Source organism: Molothrus ater, chromosome 16, assembly GCF_012460135.2.
Source record: "Molothrus ater isolate BHLD 08-10-18 breed brown headed cowbird chromosome 16, BPBGC_Mater_1.1, whole genome shotgun sequence".
NCBI lineage: Eukaryota > Metazoa > Chordata > Aves > Passeriformes > Icteridae > Molothrus > Molothrus ater.
Genome location: NC_050493.2, coordinates 12,310,553 through 12,333,334, shown reverse-complemented (window position 1 = coordinate 12,333,334; position 22,782 = coordinate 12,310,553). Strand labels below are relative to the sequence as shown.

Genomic DNA, 22,782 nt, shown 5'->3' with positions numbered 1-22,782 from the left:
AATATTTAAGTAAGAATGAGGAGTACATGAAAGGAGTACTTGAAGTCAAGGGAAATTTTTTGAGGATCAGTGGTGTGTATCAGGTGTAAGTGATTATTCACGACCAGAACTGCCCTTCTTTTAATATTGTTTTATTGTAGAAAATGATAAAACTAGATACAATGATAAACTTACAACGTAGTTTAACTTGAAATGCATCACTAAATCCTTGAGAAAAATGTTCCTGCTGCCTTCTCTGCAGCACTGCAGTGTTCTGTGTTCAGAGCCCAGGACTGCACTCACCGAGTGCTCAGGCTTCCACCAGTTCCATGAGTTTGGCTCAAGGTAAATGGAGGATGAAACAATGCTGCAGATATTTTACTGATTGTTATTTGTAGTCTAGCTGCTGGTTTAGTTAGGCTGGCATTTGTTTTTCTGCTGTTTTGTCTTATCTCTGGGATCCTGAAGTTGCCCAGTCTGGAGATTACTGGTGAGTCCTTGCATTTAATTTTGCTCCTCTTATTCTATTGAAGACAGTCCCAAGATTTAATATTTTAACTTTTTGTTGATAGATAAGACTGTAACACCCCAGAAATGTTTCTTATCAGAATTAGGGAATGTAGTTTTAGTACCAATAGTACTGGCTTTAAGGAAGAATTCAAGATCCAGTGGTAAAATTGCATGTACAATGCACTGAGTGTAGCTGATCCAGTGAGCTCTGTGCTGCACCTTAGCAAGGGTTGGGATTGTCTCTGGAGCAGAAGGGATTTATGTGCACAGGGAGGGAAGGTCTGTGGCTTTGGGGTTCCCTTCCAGTAAGAGAGAGGCACTAAATGAGATGTGGTGGAACCCTTTGTGTGCAGGCAGGGTGGCTTGTGCTGAGCTCTGATGGTGGCACCTGCTGGTGGCACCTGCTGGCTGTTGGGTGGCCTGGCTGAAATTCCCAGCTGATCCCAATCAGTGCCTGCAGCAGAGCAATCTCCATCACCACTTGCACCTGTGGTGGGAGGAGCCCTGCTGGGGCACCTGGTGGGTCAGAGCTGATAAAAGGTTTGGGAGAGGTAGAGCTTGCACTGTGCTGAGTTCAGCTGCATGGAACAACAGGTATGGGAGCTTTTGCTGTGAATAATTGTGCAATTTTTACCTGGTTTTAAGTGTTGACTTTATCTCTGTAATAATGCACAGGACTTGTGTAGAATTGTGGTTTTTATTTATATGGGTGTTTTAGGGATATAGATATATTTTCCTGAACTTTAAGGAAAGTAAGTTACTTTTAAAGTCTTGGCTTTCTATTGCTTTGAACAACCACTACAAAAACATGGTACTTGAAGCTTCTCTGTTCTGTGTCCCTTAATTTAAATATAGTGTTTGCAAACGAACAATTTTATCTGTTTGCTGTACTTTTTAATGTATTTCTGCATTTTTGAGCAGAAATTAAACCCAAGTTTTAGAGCTATACTATTTGTATAAACATGTCCAGGCTCTGGCTGAGGAGGAGGGCAATGCTTCCCCTTGTTAGCTTTAACTGCCCTGTTTGGTCTAATATGAGAAATGTTTCTGCTCCTTTTGTGCTCTTGGGATCTCCATGGAGGAGCCTTTCCCAGAGGAGAAGTTGGGTTTGGGAGTTGAAGCTACAAAATATGAGGTTGGAGAGTGAAGGGAGGCCCCAATGGCTTTTCTGTGCACAGGACCAGTTGGACACCACTGTGGGAAGGACTGGGAGCCCCAGGACAGGTGTGCAGGGTTTCATTTTGTGTGAGTCCATCCAGCCCCATGTATCCAGGCCCTTTATTAACAGGTGTTCTCTGACCTCACTGATATTCTCTGACTCCAAGAGCTGAATTTCATGTACCATTCAGGTTTGCAGAAAAGACCATGTTCACATAAAAGCAATTCCTTAAAATCCCCTTTTTAGGTCTTTTTTCTTTTTATTTTTTTTTAAGTGTTGGTGTTATTCTATGTAGTTTTAATAAAATAATACTATTTATATTAAAATAAATCATATTGTATGAGTATCATATTGAGAGATGACAAGCAAGGTATAACTTCCTCACAAAATATAACAGAGAGGATCCAGTCTCAATTTTTATATGGTCAGAATTAAGCCAAAACCAAATGACTTTGCTTTGTGTCTTTAAGATTGATATTTTAATCTGAGAGTCTTTGGAGGCATTCCATAAATAGAAGTCAGAAACTGCAAAACCTTGCAGATGCAAGAAAATGAGTTCAACTTGAAGAGTAATTAATTTTCAAATTTCTGTGATAATTTCTTTAATTTGAATACTTGTAGTAATTTTTGTTTAATTATAGTGTTAAAATTTTGATGCTGCTGAATTTTCTTGAAATTATTTTAAATTTCATGAACAAATTCTAAATCTTAAAGGAGCAGACAAGACCATAGTCTTAGCTGGAGAACTAGTTTTGGTAATTGAAGGAGAGCAAAGAGGAAGCGTTATTTATGTGTATAAGAACATTTCAAAGAGAATTTTGCTAATTTTTTTCTCCCCTTCAAAGTACATGCATATGAATAGAGAATTTTTGTGAGTATGGAGTGAAAGGGAAAAAGGGGAACTGGTCTCTCTGATGCTTTGTTACTTGGAATTCGAGGCAAAGATTCTGTCTTTTAAAGAACCCCACGAAAAAATCCTTTAAGACTGGCATAAGCACAGTTGGAATAAATAAGCGTTAAGGCTTTCTTTCTGTTTGTGAGGGGTTTTGTGCCTGTCATGGCTGGGAGATTCTTGGAAGTCAGAGGGAAGCTGGCTGGTGTGCAAGTGCTGCCGGTTGTGCTGGCGCTCACGCTGAGGAGCACCTGCTCCTGCCCAGGGTGCCCAGGCTGTTTCTGCTGCAAAGCACTCAGCTCCACGTTTTGTACATTGCACAGAGCACATGCAGGGTGTGCTGAGCTCTGGTTCCTGGAAATCGCTCTGCAAGGGAGGCAGAGGTCCCATCCAGGGTGCAATGCTGTTTGATGCTCGAGTAGAGGAGTCTGGCTGTAGGTTTGTGACATAGAACGCTGAGAGAGGTCTCAAACCAAGGAATGGCAGGTAATCTGTGTGTAATTGTCCAGCAGGAGTAGATTTTAATACTGAGATGGTCTGAATCCTGGAGGATGAGACACTTGAACTTTGCTGAAATAATGCCAGAAAGCAGCAGAGAGGAACAGGAGAGTGAATTCAGAGTTTTCAGTGTGAATTTTGTTGCTTTAAGAAAGTTTAGAAAGGAAGGAATTACAGGTAGGAGAGAAGAAGGATGGCCACCACAGCAAGGGAGAGCTGATTAGTGTTGATGAGAGTGGCTTTGAGAAAATATTGTAGATGAATTTTCTCACTCTAGTTAGTAGCTGAGGGAAAAAAGACTCAAAGGTGTGGAGTGTGACACCTTATCAATTGAAGTAGGAAAAGATGAAAAAAAAAAGACCAATTAGAGTGTGAAGAGAGGAGGAGGGAGCTGATGCTGGACTCATGAGCAGAAAGAGGTTACACTAATGAAACAACTGGAAATGTAATATGGAAAGGACAGGATCCCTGGACAATTGAGGGGGAAATGCAATTAGGAAAAAAAACAACTGCTTCATTGAAAATTGGTGGATAAAGCAGAAGAAAAGAAAGGAGCCAATATTGACTCTGTGTTTAAAATTGGACTTTCTCACGTGGTACTTCTATCCCTATCTCAAACTAAACAATCCTTTATAGGCAGCTTTGTATCAATTTCATACACAAAACTCCTTCACTGCCTAAGCTTGTCATTCTGCAAGGTTAGAGAGCCAAAATTTTAAGTTTAAAAAAAAAAAAACAAACCAGAAAACAAAACCCAACCTTTTGCTCCTAGATTCCGGCACAGGAGTGAGACTGGGTCATGGCATCAGGGATCTTTGTTCTGGAATGGGATTTTGGAGAGTGTGTAGGTGCCTACCTTGGGAACCCTTGGTAGTGCTTCAGTATAAACTGAAGCTTAAAGCTACAAACCCCTCCATTTTAGCTCTCCTGAGTCATATCTTTATCTCTTGGGGTGAAGCAGGGTATTTAACTAGAACCTGTCAGGCTTGGTCATAAGAACTGGGAGTTTTAGTTAAAACTCAGATTTAAAGCTAAAACAAAGAACTAGAGATGGAGTCATTGAGCTGAATTTGGAAGTGACTTAGCCCATGTTATGGGACAGGGCCAAAATGATGAGGAATATTTTGAGTTTTGCAGGTAGATGAGGGTAAACAAGTCCTGGAGGGAGCTGCAGAGGAATCCTTCATTGCACTGGAGGGATCCCATACTGTGGGCAGTGCCCAGGGGAAGTGCAGACAGGGAGGATTTCTTGGTGCAATACATGAGCATGTTGATATCTCTCTGGTATACATTAAATGAGTCCAGCACTGAGGACTAAGTGTGGTGGACTGAGATTCAGAATATATGAGGGGATGTCCAGATGTGGGCAGAATAATAAAAGAAGTGGTTTCACTGTAGAAGGAAGCTGTGCTGATGTCCAGTAAATTTAATTTCTACAGAAAAAAAGAGGCAACCTTTACATAATAGCATAATTAATCACTTATTCTCCTTCTGAGAATAACCACTTATTCTCCTTCTGAGATTTGACATCCTTTTAATTTTTAAGAGATTAATAATATTTCATAAAAAACCTTCTTGATCAACACGTGTTTATGCTGTCCTACTGTGTATTCTTACAATTACATTTGATGTTACTTTGGTTATTTTAATTTTTATTACTATTACATGGAAACAAGCTCTAAAGTTATGTTCTCCTGCAGCTTATTTTGTCCTCAAAGTTAAATTCTTTCCTTATGAACTTAGAACAGCAGCAAAGTGTGAGATGTGGTGGTACAAATTATGGAGGGGAAAAAAAAATAACAACACCACAAATGGGGCAAACTTCTGTGGATTAATGAAATTTGTGTGAAAATTTTAAAGTAAGTGTTGTATACATGAACAAAATAGAGAGTGTAGTACTGTAAGTAACTTGTGTCTATATAAAATAAGAAAACAAAATTTTGTATAAAAGCAAATTTAAGTGAACATTCAGTATCTCTTTCTCCTGTCTGATACTTTACACACCACAAGTGGCAGCAGGGAAAAGTAGGCTTTGTCACGTCAGGTCCAGTTGTACCCTTCTGGGTAGTTTGTAGCCCTCCCATTCTATGGACTGGACATCAGCAAGGTGTACACAGTTGTGTGCAGTTAATATTCCTTAATCTTTAGATTATTTTTTTTTTAAATCCTGATTTTTAAGTCTCATTGAGTTAATTTTCTAAGAATAATATTGTCATGCCTTCTCAGCTGGAATTGCGGAAAAACCTTATAGGGCAAGACTACACATTTTTCTAATGGAAAAACCATTATAGGGCAAGGCACACTAGTTGTCTTTCTAAGACTGTGATTTAAAGAATTACCTAAATGCTAATTATTAAGCTGCACACCGGCGTTCAGGGGGTCCTTTTGTGATGCAGGCTTGTACCAATGTGGCAGACCTAAAGAATTGCTTTAAGTCCCTGTTTGTAGAAGTTGATCTGGTGTTGTGACAGTACCGCATGGCGGGTGTGAGCACCCTGTGCCTCCTAAATGAAATGTCTGTCGTGGCGTCTGCATTCCCTTTGTGCTGAGGGAGGGGACAGTGCGATGGACAGAGGATTTTTGCTGCACCAATTTCTCTTTCATCTTCTTGAGTCTGCCTGTATTGCTGCTTCCTGAGTTTGGAGGTAACAGCTGAGATAAAGCTATTTGGGTATTTTTTTATTTTCCTGACTATGGAATGGCGCATCACCTTAAACTTTGCAAAAGCAGAGCTGCTGCGCTCGTTCTTGTTCTGCCCAGTGCGGCCCGTCCTTAGTCCTGACCATGGTTCTTGTGCCACCAGCGCACCCCCAGCCCCTTTTCTCTTGAGGCACCGGCCACGCTGGCTTTGCACTGTCTGCCCATCGAGTCTCGGTGCTGATGGAGCTCAGAAAGCGGCCGGGAAGGCAGAGGAGCGAGAGGGACCCTGGGGATCCCGGGGGAGCTCGGGATGGCGCTCGGGATGGCGCTGTCCGCAGGGAATGCCAGCTGTGTCCGGGCTCAAGCCGTGTCCCCTGGAAGGTTTCCTGTCCCCTGGAAGGTTTCCTGTCCCCTGGAAGGTTTCCTGTCCCCTGGAATGAGCCGTATCTCCGCTAGATGGAGCGCCCGGAACGGCGGAGCGGGAGCGCAGCGGGAGCGCTCCCGGCGCCGCTCCGCACGCTCCCGAACCGCCCGCAGGGCTTAAACCAGCCTGGTTTGCATCCCCCCAGGGCTTAAACCAGCCTTGTTTGCATCCCCCCAGGCTCCCCACAGAGTACCCCAAAGCAGGGAGATCACCTCCAAAGCAGAGAGATCACCCCTGCCAAAGAACGCACGCCCCTAACTCTCTAAAGGCTGAACGTTTTATTTATTTTCTTGCCTTTCCCCCCTTGGTGGAAATAAGGGCTCCTGGCTGCTTCTGTTGCGGAAAATTCAGAGTTAATGCTGGATGTTTGTGTGTTGAGTGGTGCTGAAGAGGTTAACTCTGTGCGACAGAGGGTTTGGAGATTGGGGAAGAAGTACTGGAGAAGTCAATGGATGTAACACTGCGCTTAATAGAAACAGAAAATTAGTGATTCTTGCTTGCCTGATGTTAGCATGAGCCTCTGTAATGTCCTGATCTTTGTGCAAAAAACCCACTTACTAAAGGAGAGATAAACCTGATATTAGAAATAGGGACAGTCATGACAGGAAAATACCCCTGGAAAGATGAGATGTTGCCTTTTAGTTTACAAGAACAGCGGAAGCCCTTTTATTTAATGTTTTTTGGCAATACAGAGTATCAAAAATTCTATTGTTTCCCCACTTTTTAAAAAAAAGTTACAGTATAGCTACAGAAAATAGAATACTATGTGAAATACAGGCAGAGATATTGATAACTGATAGTGATTTATCAAAATATGTTGCTGATCTATTCAATTTTATAATATGGTGCTTTTCCTGCTTTCAAGTTCAGGGAGCTATTTTTTCATGTGGTGTTAGATAAGGAGGGTTTAGAGAAAGGACTGCTCTGCTATTAGATTCTATGCCACTTGCCTGAATTATTTTTGTACCATACCAACCACTTTACAAAGCTGAGAAGAAACTACCTTCTTCACATGGAGCATTTAATATGCAGTCATGATTTATTTTTTCTAATGCTTCATCCTCTGTGTGTGAGCTTCTTATTGTAGGCTACTACTGAGATGAGTTTGAGGTGTAAGATGGTGTGTGGTGGCGCAGGTGATCTGTCTCAGAGCCTTCCTTTACTTGATGGAAATGCCTTGAATGTTAGACAGTCTGCTGTGGTCATTCCAAAGGTTGACTTCTAGGTCAAAGGTCTGGAAATGCAAAATTTGGACTTAAGTTTGAAGTTGACTGCCAGGTCACAGGAATGGAGTGGTTGACTTTGAATAGAAAGTGTTAAGCTGAATATACAGATGCATTGCAAATACAAGTGGGTTTGGATTTGTAAATCAGCTGTGTGAGAAGTGTTGTTGGTCCTTTTTGCAGAATGTCTCTGCTTTCATGTTTTTATTTGCATCTTCAAGATTGATCCAGGCTTTGCTGGTGGCATTTTTCAAATGGTGCTCTCAGTGACTGTGGGGAGGAGCTGTTTGTCTGCAAGTTCTCTGCCTGTGCCATAAACCATGACATGGGCAACCCAAAGAGGCTGGAGGAGGGACTATTGGCTCTCCTGGTGGTGCAGTAGTCATTGCATTTCAGATGCATCCATTATTAGTGTGGAAGAAGATTTTATGTCCCAGAATGTTTCTAGGATCTCCCACAGAGGCTGATGCGGGCTGATGGTTGGCCTCTTTTTGTTTGTTTGTTTTAATTGTAAAATGTCGATAATTGTTGTTAATTGACAGGTACCTGATAATATCAGCAGCTGAGTGTGGGGTGAGTTCAGTTCCTGACCCAAGAGGGCTGAAGGATGGTGGGGAATGTCACGTGCTGGAGGTGAAGTGGCCTTGGCAATTGCCCGCTCTGGTTGTGGCAGAATGAAGGAAAAACGGACCTGTTGACAATTTGCAGATGAGATGTCCCTGGGGTCTGTGCTGCTCTGTGGAGCTGCATGGCTGCAGGGACCCTGTCCCTGTGCAGGGCCAGGGAAGGTCAGGCTGTGCACAGGCACTGCTGTCCCTTGGGCACAGCTGTGGTGGCACTTAGGGTATATATAGCCATAACTGGGGCTGTGGGGTGATTAATGGGCTGGGTTAGGGACAAAAGTGTGTGTAAACAAGGAAATGGCTTTCAAGAAGAGACATTGATTTTATACTTATAAAAATAAAACACACTTTGTTACCTTTTTTTCTTTTTAGACATAATGACAAGTTATCCTTGGAAGGGATGAAAATTGGTAATGACTTTCCCCTGCATCTCTTGAAGGAGCATATATCAGGCTAAAGAATTGTGTTTCTTTTTTAGGTCTCTTACACTACTGAATTATGTATGTTTATTGTTTCTCTGTGTACAGATGGTTTGTATAGTTAAGATATTGCTGTTCTTGTTTTAATAACATAATTATGTAAATGTCAGGAATTCATAGTATTTGTGAGTCATGTTTTTCTTACTTCGAATTAGGTGAAAATTAAGGATAAAAGGCCAATGAGAAATTCACTTCTACAATGACTGTTAGCTACATTGACAGTGCTAAATTCTCTTGAAGTAATTGTTCAACACGCTGCTTTTAAGAATTTAATCTGTTTTATGGATGTCCTTTTAGCTGTAAAATAGTGCAGTAGACAGAAGAAGCTTTGCTTGACCATCACCATGTTCCAGAACCTCACTTTGGGAAATTGGATAGGCTTATATAGTTCCAAACTGTTTGGCTAGGAAGCATGCTGCCTTAGATTTTGACATAATGTAGAAGGAGTTGGTTACCTTACATAACGTATTTGTTTTTCATTAAACATGCTGATAAGGTCTCATTAAAGTGCCATGTATTATTTATGGTATTTCATATGAAACTGAACTGAGGCAAAACTTGTCTCAGCTTAGGGCATTTGCAGAATAACAGGCTTTCTGGGCTAGAAAAAAACCAAAAAGAATGAAGAAAAGCATGACATACTCCTGTCAGAGCAGGAGACTGCTTAAGGCACAGAGAAAGAATGAAAAAAGGAGAAAGGGCACAGAGAGGGTTCGTTTCTCCTCCTCCTCACTTGCTCTTGCTCTGTGGCATGAGAGGTTTTTTGGTTGGTGGTTTGGGGTTTTTGTTTGTTTTTTTTTTGTTTGGTTTTTTTTGTTTTTTTTGTGATGAAACAATCTGGGCTGTTTTAGTAGATGAGTCCATGATAAACTGCAAAAGCATGGATGTTTCATAAGCCAAACCCAATTCCTTTATTGTAAGTTTGTGCATGATTGTTTTGGTGTTGATTACCGAGTTATGAGTGCATTATTGGTTTTGTTGCATTGACTGCTTTTGAGAAAGAAAATGACGTAATAAGTGATTCTGCTGCAAAATACTCAGTTTTGCATGAAGAAGACTTAGTGGATCTAAACCAGTCTCTGAGGCTTGTGTGAGTGCAGGTATGTGTGCACATGTAGAGTGAAAAAGAAATGATTTTTTTTAAATGTAGCACCTGAGTTGCAGTGACATGTTTTGATTCTGTTTCCAGTTCAGCGGGAACTATTATTTGTTTTTAAGGGTAGATGTTATATCAAATCAGTTATGCTGTTGATGAAATAGACTTTGCTTGTATGTGGGTTATTTGCTTATTGTTGTTAGCATTAAACTCTTGGTCTCAGATGTGTTTTTGTAGGAATTATGTATCCTATAAAATAGGTGATTTTCAAATCTTCTTCAGAGTCCTTTTAAAAGAAGGAACCCCTTCAAAACCTTAGGCGGTTCTTTGAGGTTTGACCTTCTTTCCTGAAGAATTAATATTTAATTCATTTGTCAAATTCTAATTAAAAATAGTAATATCTTCTGTTATACTTGAGTTGTATCTTAGGAAAAAAAAGACCTGTAATATAGGACCTCAAGGACAAGCTGTAGTATAAATTATTTGATTTGCAGGTCACATCCTACTTTATTACATAAAGACTAACTAGATCTACTAATGAATAATTATTACTCCATAAAATAAAGGGGGGGGGGTGAATAAAAAGCTGGCAAGAGTGGAATACTAATTTTGAGGTATCGTTCTCAAAGTAGAAAGTAAACATTAAATTCTGAAAATTGCAAATGTAATTTTTCCATGTAACCTGATAGGGCACTCCTTGATAATAGATTGACTAGCTGTCAAATAAATTTGTAATTTTAGATGAGATGGGCTTTAGACCAATTTTAAGATACAGTCTTTATCCAAGTGTGCTCCCCTCCCCCAGTAAGGTAGACACAGTATGCCATAGAATTCTGTTTCATTCCCAGTGTTTCTGCTGCAGTGGTTACACAGCTCCTGCACAGTTTCACTGAAATGCTGTTATAGGCTTCTTTGGGAAGCTGGATAGCGAATGAAATGTAGATATAAAATGAATTTTTGTTTTTAAAAAAGCTCATTTGCTGATGGGGCTGTGTATTTGCCGGAATCCTCTTGACTAGCCAAGATTCTTTCCCTTTTCCACTTTGTGCTTCACACTTGTGTTCTTAGAAGGGGAAAGCCCTTTTCCAGTCAGGTGTGAGTCCTGCGAGGGGGGAAGGGTGTGAGTGTGTGTCTGTGTGCGTGCAGAATCATAACAGGCATTCAGTCCCAGCTGGGCAATGACACTAATTGCCCAGATCTCATGGATGCCTGCGATGCAGCGCGCTCACTTTCTCTCCTTCCCTATCCTCTCCAGGGATTTTTAAAATGCAGTATTTGAATTTTGGTGAGTGGTAAAGACCCTGCCCTAGGACCCATTTGACAAATGAGAAGCTGTGCAGCATCAGCACCAGCCGACTGAGCCTCACTGAGTCTCTCTCTCTCTCTCTCTCTCTCTCTCTCCTAGTCAGCAGCTACTGTTGTGAGACAAGCTTCAGCTCTCTGTCATTGAGGAAGTTCCATTTGCTCATCAATAGGCTGCAGGCTGTGTCTTCTTTTTTTCCTCTCGGTTAAAAATTCGTAGTTTCAACCTACCAAGTTGCCTTAGCTGACAAACGAATGTAGGGGCTTAGCGCTGGGGAGAGGAAAGGCAGCCGAGAAACACCGTTTCTTATTTAAATAATCAAAAGGGAGAGGAGAAAGAAAAAAATACCAACCAACCCATAGTGACAAGATAGGGCAAACGTGCTTGCATGCAAGCCCCCTCACTTGTTCTACGTAGACTTCAGAGCAACACCATGCAGCATCCCCTTACGGGTGCAACCTGCGTGGCACTGCCGAATGTGGGCATGTGTCCCCAGCTCTCCTGTGCCTTGACTTTTATGTACTTACAGCAGGTAAGTTTGCTTAACTTTTCCTTTTCCTCTCAGTGCTTGCTTTGTCAGCGTCGTTCGGGGGATTTGCAGGCGGGGAGGTATTTTTTGTGTGAATAGACTGTATAAATGTCTCCCACCGTGTGGAGCGAGTGTTGTGCCTGCACTTAAGAATGTGAGAGTGAGTAGAAAATATGTTTTAACAGAGCATCGAGCCTTCGCATATCTTTTGGTTTTTTTGGTGTTGGTTTATTTTATTTTATTTTTTTTTTGCAGTGTCTCTGTTGGTGATGTTTATAGATATTTAACACAGTACTGTGCCTGCGTTTCTCATGGATGCTGTAGCAGAGTTTCAGCCATAAAGGACTGCTCTTTATTCACTTGCAGGCATAAATTATACTTCTAATGTAAATGTGCCCAATGGCAATTTTGTTTAAGCCTTCTTTGAAGACAGGAATTTTAAGTCTGTGTTAAAGCATGCTGCTGATTAAAGCCAAGCTGATTTTTAGTTCACAGGGAAAAGGATGATTTATAAAGATATATCTGTGCAGAACACTTCTATCGCTGAAGTATATTGGACTGGGTTTAAAAAAAATGTTTGGGTATCAGCAAAACAATACAAATTTCTACTCAATTTTAAATTATATTTTTAAAAAAAATTCATTTTTGCTTAGAGGAATTTTTTTTAAAGTATTTCCTTCCACTCACTCTTCCTAAATTATTTAATAATTGGTACCCCCTCTCTGCTATAGTGTAAAATAACTGTATAATAGCACTTTTTTTTTAAACTAGTAATTTGGAATCATGTTTATATCCTACTCTATTTTATAACTGAATCCACCATTACAGAGTCATCTAGTAAGTGTGTAGAGCCAAGACAGAAATATGCTACCATGCAAAAATGATTAATCCTGTCCATCCTATTACTTCTCTTGAAACTTCAGGAGGAAAAAATATTCTTGTGCCTACTGTAAGAAATAGGGACATTTCTTCCAACTTCCACTACAACAGTTTCTGTGCATATTGACTTCCCTGAAAGTCTAACTTTATTTCTGCATTTACAAAAGCCTGAAATATGTTATACAATATTTCTTTTTGTTCCTAAAAAATAGATAAAATAGATTTAAAGCTTATTTACATTCAGGGATATTTGTTTTTCTGTTACTGCTGAAAGAAGAGAGCACCAGTATTTTCAGGATAAAACCCTCCTGTAGGCTTTTTTTTTCCTGCTGTAGTGTAGTATAAACCATTTCTGACTTAGAGCTTAGGAGTGCATAATAACAGATTCTTGCATGCGCCCTAGATTATCCATGCGTGTGGGAGGGATTCATATGTCTGCAATAAAATTTGCATCAGATAAATATGATGTGTTTAAATTTCAGTCATTTGCATACCACAACTGAAATGTATGTTCTTGGTAGTTCTGTGTTCTGGATCTGTTTTAGGAATGGCATTTATAGATCAGCTGTTTTAATGATCCGGTGTGACTTGTGCACTTAGTACATACATACATTTTGTATGTACCCACTGTGTTTTGTTCTGCATTTGTTGTTTTGAGTTTGTCAAAGAACAAGTTGTGTGATAAAGATAGGGCTTTTGAAAGGAAAAATGGGAATTCAGGTGAGAGGTCAACATGGCCACACAAGGAGCTGATAAAGGATAACATAAGGAAGAGGCTGGGTGCTCCAATAACCTTCCTCAGTGAGATATTGCAGTATCATTATGCAAACACATCTATAGCATGGCACTGCTGTAAGGTTTAAGAAACTGTGCAACTCTAATGAATACTTTAAAACAGGGAATTCAGCTGCCTCTATTCCATCTGAGAGGAAGATGAGAAGTGATTGCTAATGCACTTTACAAAGCGCTATATCTAGTGGATAATTTTTAACTCTTTAAGTGGATTAACTGCTACACTGAAAGAATTTTTTTTAAGTGTTTGCTTTCTCATCTCTTTAATCCTATTGTCAGTTTAGAATCATCCTGTGTGTGCTAATCACAATTATAGAATAGGTTGAAAAGTCTGCTAAATTTGTGATGAAAATTGTGGCAGGTTCAAAAATTCTCTGCTTGTTGCTTCTTTTGATCGCTGGTTGGCATTTTAGTTATTCTGAATTCCTAGAGAGTCAGATAATCATGTTCTTAATTCACATATGGTCCCTTATTTTATGCATTTGGTTAAGTATTTCTTTAGAAACAATGCTACTTTATCTCAAAATTATCCAGGCAGAGAGGACTGAGTTGACATCACCTGCAAAGCCAATATAACATGGTTCTGGTTTTAAACAGTAAAGGAATAAGTAGTTGGGGTTTTTTTGAAAAGCATTAGTAAACTTTTACCATGACAATCTACTTGGGATTTTTGCTATTTTTCCTCTATCAGCTAGCTTAGAGCAAACAGACAAAAAGACTTGGTTTGTACGTTTACTGCAAATATCACTATTTTAATGAAACTGTAAATGTTTTTCTCTCTCTATCAAGTTTTCTATCGATCTTAAATACAGATAACCTAAAAGCTTTATGTGGCAACTTAATAACTAGTGAATCCCCCCTGCCTGGGCAACCTGTGACCAGCAGTAAATAGATATTGTGAAGCTATCAAGTATTTTTTTTCTCTCTAAAAATTGCACTTGAGATATGTCTGCTCACTTGCACCTCAATTAAAATGAACACAGACATCTGTATTATAACTGAGTTATAACTCAGTTGTTAAACTTCGCTGCCTATTTAGAAGTTATGAAGATAATTATTCTTATTTTTGTGTATTTACATTGGTATTCTGTCAGGTGTAAGTTTTACAATTGGAGATGTGTCTTTCTTGGAGGACTGTGAAAGGCATTGCATTCTTCTCAAGATGGGCAAGCCACTCTTTGTCACTAAATAGTTATTTATCCTCATAGCCACAAGGATGCTGGTTTTCTTTGGAGCTGAATGAATAATTTGGAAACATTTGTGCTTTGGTAGTAATTGAAAATTGGCCATAATTTCTCTGTGCAAGTGACATCACTTGGCCAGTTAGTTTAGAATAAATGGATAAGCTGTTTTCCAGTGTGCTAGAGAAGTGCTCTACTACTTTTTCCAGGGTTAGAAACTTGAGTATTTGCTCTGATATCTTTCACTTTACACACGTGTGTAATGTTTTAAGAGCCAAGTGAGGAACTGCATTTTTTTAAAACAGTTTATGCGTGGATGATGCTTAACATAACAATATTTTGAGTTTAACTCTTGAAAATAAAGTTGAAAATGAATAAAGGACAGAGGCCTAGGTCATGTTATAGATTAACTCTCGATAAGACGTTCACTTCCAAAAGCCAACAGCAACTTGAGAATGCTTCTGAGTTAGTTGTTTGAAATAGTCTGAAATTATGTGGACATTTTCTTAATAAGATGGTTCTAACTATGGGAATCCAAAGTGACTTTTCAATGAACATCAGCCCACAGGGACTGTGGTAGTGGCAGCACTGAACAGAGGGAGGACGTGGGGCTTTGCCTTTTCCCTGCGTCACTGTAAGGACAGGGTCAGCTGGGAAAGTGTGGATGCTTTTGGGTGAGAATTTTCCTTAGTGTCAATACTTAAAGATACAGGGGAAGGGAAGTTGCATTTGTAGTGCCCCTCGTCTTTTGGTAACATTTCCTGGGGTTAGAAACAGCTGCGTGCATGTGTTTTTTCTTCTTCTCCTTATTATGGCATATCAATGCAAAACCCAATTTCTGACTACAAGTTTACATCAAATGGCAAGCTGAAGTAATTTTTGCAGCAAAATGTCGACCGCTGGTAAATTGGGATTTGGCATATATCAATGCAGGCTTAACTCTGGTAACTGATGTTTTCCTGTGGTCTGTTTTGCTGGTTATTCTGTTGGGGTTTTGTGAGTCAAGTGACAAAACAAACTTGTTTTGAAACATCACGGAATATTCCGTGTCACGGTGTACAATGCTGCTGTCATTATTTTTAAATTGGTAATTTTATTTTTCTGTTTAATGATGATAGATGTGCTTTGTTTTAAATAGTGAAGTGGTTTGTACAAAGGGTAATTCCTCTTAAATGGAGCAATTGCTCATAGTGGACATTCACAGATCGAAAACAATTGAACTGAAACTTCAATATCAACCTTTTCTGTCTTTAACAAAGTAGTTCATGGTACAGCTCTCAATTCAATGATGAAAAGAATCCACCATGAAAACAAAGCAGAAACCAACAAAACCTCCATCTCTACCTCAGCTATTCCATTACTGCTTACATGGTAAATTAGTGTAATTTTATTTGGGCCTTAAGTATTATGGCTATGGAGAAAAGCTGAATTCCCCTCTCAGTTACTTAGGTCATGCTTCTGGATCTGATGATTTATAGGAGCCTGAAAGACTTCTTATCACATTGTTTCTTCATGGCTTAATTCAATGTTGATTTATTTGGTAGCAATTTCAATTGATGCAGTCAATACTGTCAATAATGGAATAAGGATTAGAACAGATTATCGTTGTGCTAAAATTGTGTAAAAAATTGAATGGATGAACAATTCAAACAGTTCCCGGATACAGTTTAACTTTTTTCAATAGAGCAAAAGCACATCAATTGCTGAATGCCACCATTGCAGTTACAGCTCTGAGTATCTAGTTTTTGCATTTTATACTTCAGTGACTCTTCAAAGGTTCAGGTATGTCAGTAGAATTCAATAACTGGTGTTTTATGGTGACACTGCTGAAACCAATCATGAGAACACTGCCTTTCTTTGCCTGGTCCTTTTACAGTACTCACTCTGTGGCTGTCCTGTAAAATCAGTTAATCTGACTTTAGTTCTTGAAAATTTTAAGCATCTGTTATCTTATAAATTGGAGTCTTGGCACGATTTTGTTCCTCTCTCTGCTATTTCATGGCCATTTTCATGTGAGAACGTACAACCTCTGCTTATGACTGCATGAGTGCAAAGAAGTCCACGGTACTAATGCTCACTCACCATCTGTTTTTCTTACAGCTGGGCCTTGAATAATTGTCCAGTAGCTGATGGACTGAGGGTAGGCAATATTTTCAGGGTTTTCTGATTCATTTAACCAGCTTCACTGCCCCTAGAGAAACGCAGTGCTTGTTTATTCAAATGTGTAGGGTAAAAGGCTGTGCTATGTCAGACGAATTATAGCACTCCGTTAAAACAAAAAAGGAGCTGCCATGCTACAGACCTTATCCTGTGGATGCATTTGTACCTAAGGGGGCACTGTGGCACTCCGAGGGAATTTTAGTGCATGAATGAAACAGACCTCAAAAGGTGGGAGTGCAGCTGTTGCATCCAGGAGTGCTGCTAATGCGGATTTCAGGAACGATGCCTTGCTGTTTATCCTCATCAGGGTAAATAAGATCGTTTGGTATTCACCAACAAACTCGAGAGCTGGTGTTTGTGACTCCACCTGTGACTGAAGCCCATTTCCACGTTTGCATAGCTTTTGTCTCCCAAGAGCTGCTCCGTTGTTTTCCAGAGGCTAATGAGAAGTGGCTCGGAGATCAAGTGCTGGAGCAGCTCTCATTCTGAGTGAGAGCTGGTTTGGGGCATTTAACTCCAGCCTTGTCAAACAAGGTCAGTCTCTCACAAAAGGAGAGGAGGTGCTTTAGTCAAGTACTCTCCTCTTTAAATACTAGAAGAAGGGGGGGAAAAAGCCCCAACCAAAAAAAAAAAAAAAAGAAAACCAACTCCAAACACAAAAACTCCTCAACAAACCAGAAGAATCTGTTAAGAAGGTTACCTGCTGCTTTGGACTATAAGGAGCTTCAGTGTGACAGGAGCAGGTGAATATTTTTGGCTTAGATTCATTGTTTTTTACTAAGTGACCTCTTTGAACATTTTAAAAGGCTTTATCTGAAAAGGGATGCCTGGATATTGCGTTGTGGGCTATTTGTAAGTTATCCCAATTCATTGTATTTGCTAAATATATATATGGATGGATATTTTCTAGGGGGAAAAAAAAAAAAGTGGTGTGGTATTTTATGCCAAGGAAAGTGTGTGGTGGTTATGTAAGCAGGGGTTTTTCTCGGGGCAGCCAATAGATATTTCGGTTTTAGATTTTTTTTTTGACTGTAGCCATTAAAAACTAGTCTGACCTTTTTTTGGTTTTCAATGTGTGTATTTCTGCGTTGGTAAATAAGTACTATGATCGTGTTAATATTAGTCCTGCTAAAAATATTTTTGAAGTTTTTAATAGCTGGTATAAATGAAAGTGATAAAAATTGTGACACTGGAATTTATCGCCTTGTTTGATAGAGTTAGAATAATGTTGCTGGAAAGGAGAAGTCAACACCCTCTAAGAATCCTTCAAGCTTTCCTGCCTTTTAAAGGTGCATGTGCGATTGATTTATCAGTTTTAAAGTGTGATGTGTAGTGCAAGAGCCCTCCTGAGAACCTGCTGTCATTTCCTTGCTGGCATTGCTCATTTCCCTCCGAGTTGCCTAGTGCAGCACCATTGACTTCTTTTACATTTTGCTTCCCCTCCCACTCTGTCAGTGCAGCAGCCCAGTGAATTTAATTAGAGAAAATAGCATATCTAATGTCTGTGCTATCCTGACTGGTTGTAGTTGGGCCTTTGGTCTTTTGCACAAGAGCAGGCTCCAGCTGTGGGGAGATCTCGCAGTGTTTTGATCCTGCTCTCTCTCGTTGTGTTGAACACAGGCAGAATCAAAATTAGATACTGTAGTAAGAACTGAAGTGTTCAGTGAATTATTTTTTGTTCAGAGCGAGTCATTGATTTTTTACTTTTTCCTCCAGATATGGAAAGAAATTCTGTGGTACTTCAAAATTGAAATACTTAAGATGTTCAGGTACTCGTGAATAAGGATGCAAGTGCTTTCATCTTGGACCATCTCTAAATTTACCTTTTAACCCTTTATTTCAAAATGCACCAGAAATTGTTGCTCTTCCTAGCTATAATATCTTGCATATGATTTTTTTGGTAACTGAACATCAATTTTATAGTGTCATCTCATATTTGTGGTTTGTGTATGTACTTATAGTTCTAATATGCCTTGCCTCAATTCTTACTGACTTGCAGTAATGTTTATTATAATTATGATGTAGTTTTGAAGTTGATATCTTGGGTTTTGCCTCTCATAGCATTTTGTTTTATAGTAATCATCATTATCTCTCTTGTGGACAGTAAGTCTTGGATACATTAAAGAGTTAATTATAGATATTGATTATGAGCATGAAGCTTTATTCACCAACAAGGAAAGATAAGAAGTTTTAAAATACATGCTTATGATAAGCAGAATCTTTCATGAAGCAGCGTGAAATGGAAGCATTTCTTTGAAATAGGTTAAAGTAAACATTGTAAAGGGAGGAAAAAACAAGGCTAAAAGTTCACTGTGAGAAGATTATTTTGCTAAAACAGAGCTAGTGTGAAAATTTGGGGGTGAAAAGAACTTGGGCAGCCCATGTATTCCATGAGTGTCCCCTCTGTAAGCTTCCTTCCTTGTCATGTATTAGTCCTGTCTCTGGGATGTTACATGGCTGCATGGCTCAATTAATGCTCTGTGGCAGGAGGAGGAAAAAAATGTCTCTGTCTTGTCAGAAGTGAAGTTATTTACTTTCAAAAGCTGACAGAATAGCACTGCAGGGGCTTCATTTATTTCCGTTCAGGATGTCATTATTGTGTAATGCAGAGGGACTCCTGCATGCATTGCAGGCTTATTCCTGTAATCTCGACTCTGCTGGATGGCTGCAGAAGTGTAAATGGCCCACTGGAATGTTTCCCTATTGTGACTTCAGCTTGCTCACTTTGGCAAAGCAGCATTCCAGTGCCTTAAATATTTATGGCTTAGATGGGATGAATGTGTTTGTTGGGGGTGCTGGTGCCGGGTGCCTTTGGGATGGGTGCCGGGTGCCTTTGGGATGGGTGCCGGGTGCCTTTGGGATGGGTGCCGGCTGCCTTTGGGATGGGTGCCGGCTGCCTTTGGGATGGGTGCCGGGTGCCTTTGGGATGGGTGCCGGGTGCCTTTGGGATGGGTGCCGGGTGCCTTTGGGATCAGTGCCGGGTGCCTTTGGGATGGGTGCCGGGTGCCTTTGGGATTGCTGCTGGGTATCTTTGGGATTGCTGCTGAGTACCTTTGAATTGTGCTCTGGCCTGGCTGGAACACTGACTAGATCCTCAGTTACCTTTGTAATGTGTGTCATTTCCCTGATGGGTAGCATATGGTTTGAGACTGCTTTTTCAGCATTCCTCTGTCTGTCATGCTCTTAGGTTTTCCCAAGTCTAGCCCCAGCAGGAATGTTTTAGCACAGAATGTTTCATCAAGATTACTTGTTATTTCATCTCAAAGTTTGGGAAAACATTCAACTTTGCTGTTGCTGTATTGCACATACTTCAGGGGCAGGATAAGTAGTCTTGAAATCCCCTACCCAAGTTCAGCAAGTCATGCTGTAAAAATACAGGAACATTCAGAAACTGCAATTCCAAGGGGCTTGGTTTATTTTTTTCCTTTCTCTTTGATATCATCTCTGCCAGCTTCACTTGGAATACCAGGCTTGGCATGTGCACATGAAATTGCCTGTTGCTCTTTGGAAAGCCTTTTCACACACCAAAAGTAAAAACACTGAAACAGCAGAGTTCAGGAGTTCTTGTGCCCTTCTTCCTGCCTGCTATTAAAATAAATAAATAAATGCTTCAATAGAAGATTACTTCATTTAGAGAAGAGTCACATTTTTTGTGATAGTTGATCTTTTTTTTTCCTTTTTAGGGGTAAACCTTCTTTGATTGGATTTTTTTTTTTTTTTCCGTTTAGAGTGGCAAACTAAAAATTACCAAAATACCAAATTAATTTCTCAGTCCTGGATTTTACTTGCACACAACCTGCCTTTAAATTAAAGGGAAAGGATTCTGCTTCTAAATAGGCTTGCTTGCTCCTTTCCTGCTTTTCTCTTCCTTTTATTTGCAGACATAAAATCCAATAAATTTCTATTGCAGTTGCTGGGCTTGGGGGAGAGAAAGGAGAGGAAAAGTACAAAGCTATTGGGAAGCGTCAAACACGGCGGATGATGAAGTACATTTCATAGCAGCCAATTCCAAGCCCCAAATCCCTGTTGTGCAGGAAGGCTTCCCAGCTCACCCAGGAAATTCAGCCATTGCAAGGCAGAGTATTAATGATTTATACACCTTGCACCAGTGCTTTGGTTCACTCACAGAGCCGGGCTCTGTTAATAAAGGAATTTCAGGGAAAAGGGTCCTGGCATGCTGAGTTGTTTTGCTCAGTGCGGTGGACGCTGCCTCATAAATCAAAGGAATTTAGTGCTTTACAACCTTTCAGAGCTGCTGAGGGTGGTTGGTTTTTTGTTTTTATTTTTTTCTTTTTTTAATCTGATACACCTAGGAATATTTTCATTTCTTTTCTATAAAGAATGAATGAACTACTGGATGAGATCTATCTCAGCTGTTTTAGGGTTGATTGGTTTGCTTCACAGTGGCATTATACTTCCATTTGTTTTCCATTTGGATTTATGCTTTATACTGTTGTCTATGGAAGGAGACTAGCATGGTTTTATTACCATAAAGAGATGCAGATCACATTATATTCTGTCTTGTTTCTTAGAAATAACTAAATGAAATATAAAGGCAAAATACATTTGCAGTAAGGAAAGCAGTTTTATATTCTTTACCTAAAATAAAAACAAATAATGGCACTTATTTAATATTATAATTTTAAAATAATTTTTCTTTTTATTAACAAAAATAAGCTTCAGTGTTCCTCTACAATGCATGTGATCATTTTTGAAGTTGCATTTTTGCCTGGAAACTTTGTTTCTTAATACCAACTGCAGGATGAGGTACTTAATTTTGTATTGATTTACATAATTATCCTTTTCAAATAGTGGAACAATATTGATGTTATGAAAGAAAATATGTATCTACATTTGATTATAGACATGAAGATAAAGAAGGATGTTTTTAAAAATCTCTGAAATTTTGATGTGAACTAGGGTATTGAAGAATGTTATGGGACATGGTCCTAGCAGAAAACCACTTGGTTGGATAGTTATGGAAACTAATCTTTGCTTTTCATTGCCTCTTTAAAAGCAGGCTGGGAGAGGAGACAGGAAATAATTTCAGGGAATGTGTTTTGCAATCAAAGGGAACCTGGTTTTCCACAGGCATCTTAAGACTCTCATTACACAGCAGGCACAATGTGTTTTACCCTTTTTGGATCGTTCAGAGTCATAAATTCAGGTACCTTTTTGTTCAGAAAGCACAGCTGCCCTGTCCTGGCTTGGTCACAGTAGAAAAGGTGATTGCCTCTGAGCTTTGTGGAAGTCAACAGTGTGGGGATCAGTATTGCAGAAGTCACAGCTCCTTTGGACTGCGAGGAATTCTTTGTAGCTTTTGTGGTCAGCAGGCAAATCAGTACCTTCTTCTCTGTTTCCCTCCCTGGTTTAAATATCACAGATTAATACAAGGCAGGTGCCCAGTAAATGAGGTTTATTATGTTTATAGAGCAGCATTGCTGTATTTGTTTGTCCTCCATTATTTGGGTGCATGAGTGTTTCATTGTATTTAATTATGTCTGTGAGGCACAAGACAACAGTCAACATCTGCTCTATTGTTGCCGTGGTTTACAGATAGCTTTGATGGGTTATTAAACAATCTATTTTTCAAACAGCAAACAGGGAAATAAGCTGCACCCATATTATGTAATTTTGTAAAGGTACATTATGTGATTAGTTGTCTAGTATTTGCACACTAATCTTTTATTTTGGTTGAATTTATGTTGTTCCTTTTAAGAAAAGTGATGATCCTCAGCAGTTTTTATTTAATGGTAAATTTCAAGTTTCTCTATGGCTTGAGTTGATTTTCTCACTACTAATTTGATTTCACCATATGTTTTATATTGAAGTAATGTCTGAGTTGCGAATGCTAATTCAGAAATTAGAAATGTGCATTAACTTTCATTTATTACTGAAACAGCTACTGACAAACTATTACTACAGAGGCATCATTAGGTATCTTGAACTATTTTTGAGTAAAGGTTTGTGCTGTAACCAAGGCACCAGTTGGGGAAGGCAAGGTTCAAACAGCTTTGCCTCTCTTAGATCTGACTCAGGGCAGAGCATCCCCAGTGCTCCCTGGGCAAGGGAAGTTGTGCTGTACAGGCAGGGAGGTGTCTCTGTGGAACTTGACTCTCGTACAAATGGATTCCCTGATGGAAAATGGCTTGTGTGCTAATCTGCTTTTGATTTTGTTTTGGTTTAATGTACCTGTCAACTGTTTGAAGTTGCTTTATGTAACGCTGCTATGCACGATACTGTATCTGGATGCATTAAGGCAAATCACTGAAAGATTGCAACTGCCCAGCATGTGATTTGTTTTTGCCTCAAAATAAAATGTAGAAGAAAATGTTCCAGACACAAATGATGAACAGATCCTAAAATTAGACTTTCTGTAGCTTTTATCATTGCAGAAAGTCACCTATTAAAAATG

At 39.5% G+C, this 22,782-nt stretch overlaps 1 protein-coding gene across 28 annotated transcripts in view; it reads left to right on the top strand.

Moving 5' to 3' along the window:
- RBFOX1 (RNA binding fox-1 homolog 1) overlaps positions 1-22,782 on the top strand; it is a 1,183,000-nt gene that overhangs the window by 903,427 nt on the left and 256,791 nt on the right. For 2 of the 28 annotated variants that reach the window (XM_036392507.2, XM_054516566.1), the window contains exon 1: positions 10,969-11,358. The exons of 24 other annotated variants lie outside the window; for them this stretch is intronic. In XM_036392507.2, the coding sequence (XP_036248400.1) occupies positions 11,215-11,358 (144 nt within the window). In that variant the 5' untranslated portion in view covers positions 10,969-11,214. Of the gene's footprint in view, positions 1-10,966; positions 11,359-22,782 lie in introns of those variants that run through there. 2 more of the 28 variants (XM_054516570.1, XM_054516569.1) reach the window with 2 other exon arrangements.